The sequence below is a fragment of the Salvelinus sp. IW2-2015 genome, linkage group LG15 (genome assembly GCF_002910315.2).
Source record: "Salvelinus sp. IW2-2015 linkage group LG15, ASM291031v2, whole genome shotgun sequence".
Lineage (NCBI taxonomy): Eukaryota > Metazoa > Chordata > Actinopteri > Salmoniformes > Salmonidae > Salvelinus > Salvelinus sp. IW2-2015.
In genome coordinates this window covers 14,183,124-14,193,421 of record NC_036855.1, presented here as the reverse complement: position 1 = coordinate 14,193,421, position 10,298 = coordinate 14,183,124, and the positions used below count along the sequence as shown (strand labels likewise).

Sequence of the window (10,298 nt, the reverse complement as noted above, 5' to 3'; positions counted from 1 at the left end):
CCCCCACCCCCCCTCTATGTCAGGACCACCTGGTGTGTTTCCTCCCTGGACCCTGGCTCTAGGGGCCCACCACGGCCTGCCAGCCGAACACATGGAGCTGGCCAAGCAGCTGATGGAGACCTGCTACAGATGATGCCCAGATGGAGACTGGCCTGAGCCTGAGATTGTCCACTTTAACATGCACGAGGGCAGCATCGGAGATGTAGACGTGAAGGTAGGGATGTGCTCTGAACAACACTCACAGCAGAGATATGGTTGTGATCAATACCCAACTGAAGTGTATTTGGTTCCTGACTATTTATTTCACTGTTGTGAAGTGTATGTGTTTTTTTTCATGCAATTGATATGATTGTTTCTCGTGTGTGTGTCATTGCTTCAGCTTGCAGACAGACACAACCTCCTGCGCCCTGAGACGGTGGAGAGCTTGTTCTATCTTGTACAGGTTCACTAAAGACCGGAAGTACAGGGACTGGGGCTGGGAGATCCTCCAGAACTTTAACAAGTATACCAAGGTGAGCGAGCACAGTCACTAACTAACCAGTCTAGGCTACTGTAAATACTGTAAGTAAATGAACCCGCCTGGTCCCAGATCTGTTTGGCATGACAATAGGAGTCATCTGGAACCAGGCTACTGAGAAATGCATTGTTAAAGTGAGTGATGAACTCCGTATGTGTTAAGTGAGTTAGTATTCCTCAGACGTTACGCATCCTTCTTATAATAACGTGTGATAACAACATGTGATAACAATATAACATGTGTGTCTCACCAGGTTTCTACTGGTGGCTACACGTCCATCAACAACGTCCGGGACCCAGAGTACCCCAGCCCCCGGGACAAGATGGAGAGTTTCTTCCTGGGGGAGACTCTCAAATACTTCTACCTGCTGTTCTCAGATGAACCCGGAGCTGCTCAGTCTGGACAAGTATGTGTTCAACACAAGGCTCACCCCCTGCCCATCTGGCCCACTGCACAGTGAGAGATACACAGGGCAAGTCAACATGAAGCACACATACAGTAATACATCACGCTCAGGGCTTGGCTATCACCAATATATCTTGTTTATACCTAATTGTATATCTCAGTGACTCAAATTTGGGTTGGTTTACCCTCTCCTAAATTGAAAACTCTGGGAGAAATGCCTATTTTTAAAAGCCAGAATTCATTGTTTCTTTAAAAAAGTGAGGGGGGGGGGGTAGCAGCAGTGTTGGGGTGAGATTGAAGCATAGTAGCTTTGATATATATTTGTTATCTTTTGTCTGTTTCTTCGCCAACATTGCTGCTGAGGGGGCCTGTCTATCCTCTGATAATGACAGTTGTTTACTCTGAAGGAAGAGTGGAAAACATGAGGCAGCCAAGCTATGTCCTTGGCTCATCATGGTCATTTTGTACAACCAACACTAGAGAAAGATATCATATATACAATATATTATATAAATCATATATTACAGTATATTATATACAGTATATTATTATATTATTATATAAATCATATTACAGTATAATTATATACAGTATATTATTATATAAATTGTATATTTAATTTGGCGGCCACAATTTAGCAGCGCCGGTGTGCCGCTGCTAAATGCATATAGGGAAAACGCCACTTCTATTCATGGTCCAACTTTTCTTTTGTATCTGCTATATCATAGATTTTACATGGAGTTAGACCACTAAAGTTGTGGTTGGTCTCTTTTGGACAGAGTTTGAGGAGGCTAAGACCTGGGTGTCAACGGAGCTCTCCTTCAATAAGAACGTTGATGTGAACCTGTTTGAGAGCACCATCCGTATCCTGGGTGGCTTGCTGAGCACTTACCATCTGACTGGAGACACTCTGTTCCTGGACAAGGCTGTGAGTCACATGCAGAAAGCGAGACATTCAGAGAGCTGGCTGTTACTGCTGCTGGGCCATTTCCTCTTCCACTCCTGCCTCTCAAAGACCCTTTCATGGGATACTGCTAATGCCGCTGCTGGTCTTATGAGTTCTTTCGTGAAATAACTTGTTTTTCTGTGGGAGGGGGTCTGGCTAGGGAAACATATTGATCGGCCTTCTGTTGTTCTTTTGATGACCTTGCAGAAAGATATAGGAACGAGGTTAATGCCTGCCTTCAACACCCCGTCCAAGATCCCCTACTCAGATGTGAACATTGGAAAGGGTACGGCCCACCCCCCTCGATGGACGTCGGACAGCACTGTTGCTGAAGTCACCAGCATCCAGCTAGAGTTTAGGGAGCTGAGTCGCCTCACTCAGGACACACGCTACCGGGTAATATTCATAAGCAATGTTCTAGTGAAAGGACTCGATTAATGTCAGCCTTTTGGACAACGTTTGATTCCACAGCACTTTATCAATAATCTCTGACAACACTTTAAGCTAGAATCCTTAGTTGCTACATAAATTTCTGGATTTATAGATTAATGATGTATACCTAATTTGATTATTGAAAAAGATAACTTATAAATGCCTCATGAGCTTAGTTCAGCTGTCTTAAATTACTCCATCAGAACCCCAAATATAAGCTTGTTTTACTCCAATGTTTGTACATAAAGAAAATGTAAACAAACGCTGTATATCCTCAACATGATTAAAACAATAATTCTCCTTGCATCCATAGCTCTGTCTATGAATTTGAGTGGTTACATTTCCCCAGGTGCATTCCTCAGCTTTGTACCAAAACAGAAGCAGGGTGACTGCTTTGTTAGTGTTTCATTTACTAGCTTTAACTTACATATCCCCCCCACCTCCTTTCTCATCCAGGCTGCAGTGGATGAGGTCATGCAAAAAGTCCACAAGCTGGAAGGGAAGCAGGACGGCCTCGTCCCCATGTTCATCAATACCAACAGCGGCCAGTTCACCCATCTGGGGGTCTTCACCCTGGGCGCACGAGCAGATAGCTACTACGAATACCTCCTTAAACAGTGGATACAGGGAGGCCAGAAGGAGACAGAGTGAGTTGGAGTGGGTTTTCTAAACACTTTTCCTGTCTACTTTTCTCAAGGCTGTCATGAGGTTGAGGCTGACACTAATTCACAGAGTCAGGTCTAGCCACTCGATTCCTACCCATCTTGTCTAGGCTCCCTGCTAAGTACTGGAGGCAGGCAGCAGAGTTGTCGCTGTTCTAGCTTGCTGTCATGTTTGACAGTCCTAAGCTTGATCTCCTCAGCTCCCTTGATGTAACTGACACGACTTAAACAGCCCGTCTCTCTGTTACCTGCAATTCTGTGTGGATGTGGCTGAATGGCTGTGTGCCATATCAGGCTGTGCACAAGACTATTCATGACTGTCTGGTAATATTTGCTTAACTTAATGCACAACTAGGTCTTTAGAGCTACTTTATAAAACATTTATCCTCAGTTGGAACAGCTCTCACAGACCCAGCGCAGCTTGAGGACTTTGATGCTTGAGGACAGATTTGGTTCTTGTGCTATTTTTAAAGTACTTGTTTGAAATTGTATTTTGATTTAATTGGCTCAGTGCTCTATCAGTTGGCGTTGACACTAGATTCTATGGGACACTTATCAAACAATAATAGTAAAAGTACCATTCAGCTGATGTTTCTCAGTATTTGTACAGTTATTAGCCATATTCCTTTGTCAAGCCAGTAGTGTTTTTATACAGAGCAGTACACATGGTGGAGGTACTGTTCTCCAGTGTTTGGCTGTAACGCTGTGTCTGCACGTGTGTGTTTGGCTGTAATGCTGTGTCTGTACGTGTGTTTGGCTGTAATGCTGTGTCTGCACGTGTGTGTTTGGCTGTAATGCTGTGTCTGTACGTGTGTTTGGCTGTAATGCTGTGTCTGTACGTGTGTTCTCCAGTGTTTGGCTGTAATGCTGTGTCTGTACGTGTGTTTGGCTGTAATGTTGTGTCTGTACGTGTGTTTGGCTGTAATGCTGTGTCTGTACGTGTGTTTGGCTGTAATGTTGTGTCTGTACGTGTGTTCTCCAGTGCTTGGCTGTAAAGCTGTGACTGTGTTCTTCAGATTGCTGGACGATTACCTGCAGGCCCTAGAGGGAGTGAAGAAGAACCTGCTTAAGAAGTCTTCTCCTAACAGCCTGACCTTCGTAGGGGAGCTGTCCCATGGTCAGTTCAGCCCCAAAATGGTTAGTATACGAACTATGCACACCAGATGAGTGTGGGTGAAAGAGCTGATGTTTTCTCTAAATCAAAGGAAGCTCAAGATTTTCTTTGAGGGAGGTTTGCACCCTGTTTAAGGTTGGGCATTTGAAGCCCAGTTTCACCCAATACTTAAATGTTTCCAATATCTCATGTATTGCTTTGATGAGTCAGACAAGGGTGTCAACCCCTAACCAGCTGTAGTTCCAGTCTTTTCCATTAAAAGATTGTGCTCTCTATTCTGCAACATGGACATTCTATTGCTCCAATGACTCCCCAACCCTCTGTCTGTCAGGACCACCTGGTGTGTTTCCTCCCTGGGACCCTGGCTCTAGGGGCCCACCACGGCCTGCCAGCCGAACACATGGAGCTGGCCAAGCAGCTGATGGAGACCTGCTACCAGATGTATGCCCAGATGGAGACTGGCCTGAGCCCTGAGATTGTCCACTTTAACATGCACGAGGGCAGCATCGGAGATGTAGACGTGAAGGTAGGGATGTGCTCTGAACAACACTCACAGCAGAGATATGGTTGTGATCAATACCCAACTGAAGTGCTATTTGGTTCCTGACTATTTATTTCACTGTTGTGAAGTGTATGTGTTTTTTTTTCATGCAATTGATATGATTGTTTCTCGTGTGTGTGTCATTGCTTCAGCTTGCAGACAGACACAACCTCCTGCGCCCTGAGACGGTGGAGAGCTTGTTCTATCTGTACAGGTTCACTAAAGACCGGAAGTACAGGGACTGGGGCTGGGAGATCCTCCAGAACTTTAACAAGTATACCAAGGTGAGCGAGCACAGTCACTAACTAACCAGTCTAGGCTACTGTAAATACTGTAAGTAAATGAACCCGCCTGGTCCCAGATCTGTTTGGCATGACAATAGGAGTCATCTGGAACCAGGCTACTGAGAAATGCATTGTTAAAGTGAGTGATGAATCCGTATGTGTTAAGTGAGTTAGTATTCCTCAGACGTTACGCATCCTTCTTATAATAACGTGTGATAACAACATGTGATAACATAATAACATGTGTGTCTCACCAGGTTTCTACTGGTGGCTACACGTCCATCAACAACGTCCGGGACCCAGAGTACCCCAGCCCCCGGGACAAGATGGAGAGTTTCTTCCTGGGGGAGACTCTCAAATACTTCTACCTGCTGTTCTCAGATGACCCGGAGCTGCTCAGTCTGGACAAGTATGTGTTCAACACAGAGGCTCACCCCCTGCCCATCTGGCCCACTGCACAGTGAGAGATACACAGGGCAAGTCAACATGAAGCACACATACAGTAATACATCACAGCTCAGGGCTTGGCTATCACCAATATATCTTGTTATACCTTATTGTATATCTCAGTGACTCAAATTTGGGTTGGTTTACCCTCTCCTAAATTGAAAACTCTGGGAGAAATGCCTATTTTTAAAAGCCAGAATTCATTGTTTCTTTAAAAAGTGAGGGGGGGGGGGTAGCAGCAGTGTTGGGGTGAGATTGAAGCATAGTAGCTTTGATATATATTTTGTTATCTTTGTCTGTTCTCGCCACATTGCTGCTGAGGGGGCCTGTCTATCCTCTGATAATGACAGTTGTTTACTCTGAAGGAAGAGTGGAAAACATGAGGCAGCCAAGCTATGTCCTTGGCTCATCATGGTCATTTTGTACACCAACACTAGAGAAAGATATGAGCGTGACTGGACTCCAAGCTGTGCCTAAATTGGAGGCAGCAGCAGCCTGAGAGGAAGTGCTAGTTTGACAGAATACAGCACTGAGTGACAAGTGACACCCCCTATCATGGACTTCCCACATGAAGAAAGTCTATAGTATACTATGGTATAAATCACTGTAGTGTATACTGTAGTATTTACAGTTAACTATATTATAAACACTGCAGTAAAGGAGAACAGTAGTATTTACTAGAACATTCTATAGTAAGTACTACACATAGTTGAGGGATACTACAGTGTATAGTATACTACCGCTTACTATGGAATTCTATAGTACGTACTGTAGTATTCATAAAAAATTTAAAAAAATGTATGTGGGTTTACAGTAAATGACCAAGTATTGTGATAAAACATTCTGTGTCCCTGGATCCTCTCACTCTCCGGTCTCTTGATCGCATTCTTAAGAAATGGTTTATACCGTCATGTCAGGCATAGAATAGTCTGATTTTAATTGCATACTGTGAACCTTTTTGTGTATGGGGACTGCAAGCACTTATTGTTTAATTTCCTTGTGTTTTGAATTTGACTGACTCAGCTGCTATTATATTTAATGAATGTTACGTTTTACTTATTTGTCATGCTTTCCTTTGTTGTGGGGTCAAACTAGTGTAAGTTGGAGTGGACATTTAGGTAGTTTTAGTTATACAAATGTTTGTGAGATTTAAGATGAATTTTGTTAGTATCATTTGAATTAATTTGTAGTGTATTGTGGTATACTACAGTGCCTTCAGAAAGTATTCATACCACTTGACTTATTCCACAATTTGTTGTTGCAGTCTGAATTCAAAATTAAATAAATGTATTCTCTCACCCATCTACACAAAATACCTCATAATGACAAAGTGAAAACCATGTTTTTAGCAAATTTATAAAGAAATGTAATACGTAAGTATTCACACCCCTGAGTCAATACATGTTAGAATCACCTTTAGCAGCGATTACAGCTGTGAGTCTTTCTGGTTAAGTCTTTAAGAGCTTTGCACACCTGGGTTGTACAATATTTGCACATTATTATTTTCAAAATTCTTCAAGCTCTCAAGTTGGTTGTTGAACATTGCTAGACATCCATTTTCAAGTCTTGCCATAGACTTTCAAGCTGATTTTAAGTCAAAACTGTAACTTGGCCACTCAGGAACATTCAATGTAATCTTGCTAAGCAACTCCAGTGTGTATTTAGCTACACTTGCAATAACATCTGCTGAACACATGTATGTGACCAATAAAATTTGATTTATTTGGCCTTGTTTTAGGTTATTGTCCTGCTTAAAGGTGAATTTGTCTCCCAGTGTCTGTTAGAAAGCAGACTGAACCAGGTTTTCCACTAGGATTTTGCCTGTGTTAGCTCTATTCTGTTTTTTTGATCATTAACTCCCTAGTTCTTGCCAATGACAAGCATACCCATAACATGACGCAGCCACCATCATGCTTGAAAATATGAAGTGTATCTTTGTTTTGACTGGGTGTTTTTGTATACCATTTATAGTGTAATCACTTCACCATGCTCAAAGAGATATTCAATGTCTGTTTTTTTACCCATCTATCAATAGGTGCCCTTCTTTGCACAGCATTGGAAAACCTCTAGTCTTTGTGGTTGAATCTGTTTGAAATTCACTGTTCCACTGAGGGACCTTACAGATAATTGCATGTGTGGGGTACAGAGATGAGGTAATCATGTTAAACAATTATTGCACACAAAGTGAGTCCATGCAACTTATGTGACTTGTTAAGCAAATGTTTACCCCTGAACTTATTCAGGCTTGCCATAACAAAGGGGTTGAATACTTGACTCGACATTTTAAACTGTAAACCAACAAAATGTGGGGAAAGTCGGAGTGTGACTACTTTCTGAAGGCACTGTATATCTGGATAGGCTGTAACTCCCATACTTCACCATCATTCCTGTAAATATCTATTGGGAATGTAATATGAATGTAATCGTGATTCTATTTGTAGTGGTATTTTATTTAAACGTTTTTGAGACGCAATTCAACATCCTAGGTGTATAGTGTGAGATTTTAGTTTTCTTCCCAATTTGATTGTTCAGCGCTCTCCTCCTTCACTGTTGTTTCACTTGTGCCTTCAACGTTGCTCTGGTTAACCTTATGAAACTATTTTGACATCATTCATAAATTGCTGTTTTGTTATGGAAATGTGGGTAGATTTTGTTTTACATATTCATGGTGTGGAATAAGGAATGTCATTTTCCAACAGTCTTTCAACCATTTGCTGGATGAACTTCCGTAACTTTCAAACTGCATGCACTTATAGTACATAGCACGGATAAGGGCTCTGCTTGCTATCCCTCTTTCACATTTCTGATCAGTTGATATACTGCTGGTTGGATTTCAGATTCCTTTTTTAGAACTGTTATGTTTCTCAAAATGGATTCTAAACTTTTATAAACCAAAGATATCCTGGTTATTACAATATCTGGAATGAATCTACACATCATTCTGTGAGGATTGACAAAATAAGCCATTTCCCTAAGCCATGTTTTATAACAATGTAAACTAAGGACTATTGGAGTTTTTGATACAGCATCTGAAGTCAGCTGCTGCCTGCTGACAGCTGTTAGCTAACCAAGGTCAACAGCATTTTAATACTGTCTTTGTTAATCACGTCTGCTGCTGTTCTGATTCCCTCAAGCTGTGGAGGACCATTTTATTTCAAACTGCTAATGCCATATACCCACCTGGGACCTCAAGGCAAAATAAGAAATATAAGTTATTGTATTTTTCTTGCATATTGTAAACATTTGCAGTCAATGTTACACATTGGTCAGAATCTCTCCATTTCAATTCAACTATGCGCCTATGACATTTGCAACACTGTATTTTAGAACAGCCCGTGTGATGAGACTGCAACACCAGTGACTCAGATGGAAAGTAGTACACCCATGTCTTGATTTACATCTCTTTCAACTTGGGCATGAACATGCTAAACCAAGGGCTGGGAGCTAATGGGAGCAGTGTTTCTGGGTCTGTGAACGGTTTTTAAGTCATGACCTTTCAAAATGTGTTATGAACCATGTCACTTAGTTTTATTAAACCATGGACCAGCTTTAATTTTGTATAAATGTCAACATTAAAACACTTTATAGAACATGTGTCACAATTCTGTCACTTGATCATTACAATCCATGTCGAAGTCATTTCATCAGTATCTCTCCCCCCTCCATTTTCACCCACTGGGCGATGGTATCTGACTCCATCTTACAGGCCTTTATAACAGATGCCGGATCAGCGTCATTGGCCTCTCTGGGAAGTAAGATCGCATGGGATAATATTAGCATTGAATTGAAACCATGCCAGTGGTGGTAGCTTATAAGATACTAAATTAATATTCTAGAGTAAATAATTGTATACTGTTTGAATTTACAGTAGTTGATTGTGGAATGGAAGAAATTTTGAATGATTTTGAATGACAAGTTCTCTCACCTCAAATCCAAATGAGCCCCCTCTGCAATCAGTGATGAGCTTAAGGACTTTCTCACCTTTCTCATTCATATCGTACCATTCCATTTGCCCATGGGTCCAGATCTCCATTGGAGAAAATAATGTTGCTGGCTGTGGAGAGGGCTGATCAAGGCATCAAAGAACAGAAACATAAAGAACAAAACATCACTGAAGAAACCATACTATGGAAAAATCAAGCAGACTAGGGTGACATTACAGCCAAGTGTTCTAGAAGCAAGCCATGTGTACTGCATGGGAATTTCAGAAGATGTTGAAATGAGCAAGGCAGCAGGGTCATTCCACCAAACAGTTGCCATCTCAAGAATTTAAAAAAGACTATAGTAAGTGCCTATTATGTGCCAAATAAAGTAACAGGGTTGATGACTTAAAATGCTCAGTCTGATCGTGTGGGCGTGCTGATACAAATTTAAATAGATTTACATACACAGCTCGGATTAGCGGATAGGATCGTCTAAGCTCTATAGCCTACCCTGCTTACTCATTTAAAGAAGGAGGTTACATATGCAAATAAAAGATAAGTGGTCATTGGTCAGAATAATCAGATTGTGATGTCATGCTGTGGGCCAGAAAATCCATCCCACCTGAACAGGCTGAAATTCCAGGGGGGGTTTTTTCTTCAAAAAGGGTGTTATCATTTTCACAATTTCAGAGTGTTAATTCAACCTCATAGTGTGGAAATATATATATTTTTAAAGAACTAACATCCCATTTTTGACTGCACTGCCCCTTTAAAACGAGGGACAGGGTTTTTGGACCTTAAATTGATTACTAATCTCATCAAATAAATAATGATCTTCAGAAATGACGTTGTCAAAGCAACAAAATAACCAAAGCTTTAAAATGGTGAAAACTTGGAGAATAGTTGGGATTTTGTGGGTTAAAATCTTCCTAGAAGTCACAGAGGATGCTTAGAGAGAGGATAATAGTGAACATATCACAACTATGAAATAACATATGGAATCTTAAAAAGTGTTAAACAAATCAAA

General features: G+C 41.4%; 1 protein-coding gene across 1 annotated transcript in view; it reads left to right on the top strand.

Annotated features, from left to right (window-relative positions):
• The window catches only part of LOC111974855 (endoplasmic reticulum mannosyl-oligosaccharide 1,2-alpha-mannosidase), a 26,889-nt gene extending 21,524 nt beyond the window's left edge, over window positions 1-5,365 (top strand). The window contains 14 exon segments of the mRNA XM_070446875.1: window positions 24-48; window positions 51-214; window positions 380-433; window positions 435-512; window positions 771-899; window positions 901-937; window positions 940-968; window positions 1,668-1,850; window positions 2,076-2,264; window positions 2,757-2,947; window positions 3,979-4,099; window positions 4,408-4,602; window positions 4,770-4,901; window positions 5,159-5,365. Of these exon segments, the coding sequence (XP_070302976.1) occupies window positions 24-48; window positions 51-214; window positions 380-433; window positions 435-512; window positions 771-899; window positions 901-937; window positions 940-968; window positions 1,668-1,850; window positions 2,076-2,264; window positions 2,757-2,947; window positions 3,979-4,099; window positions 4,408-4,602; window positions 4,770-4,901; window positions 5,159-5,365 (1,734 nt within the window).
• The last annotated feature ends 4,933 nt before the right edge of the window (window positions 5,366-10,298 follow it).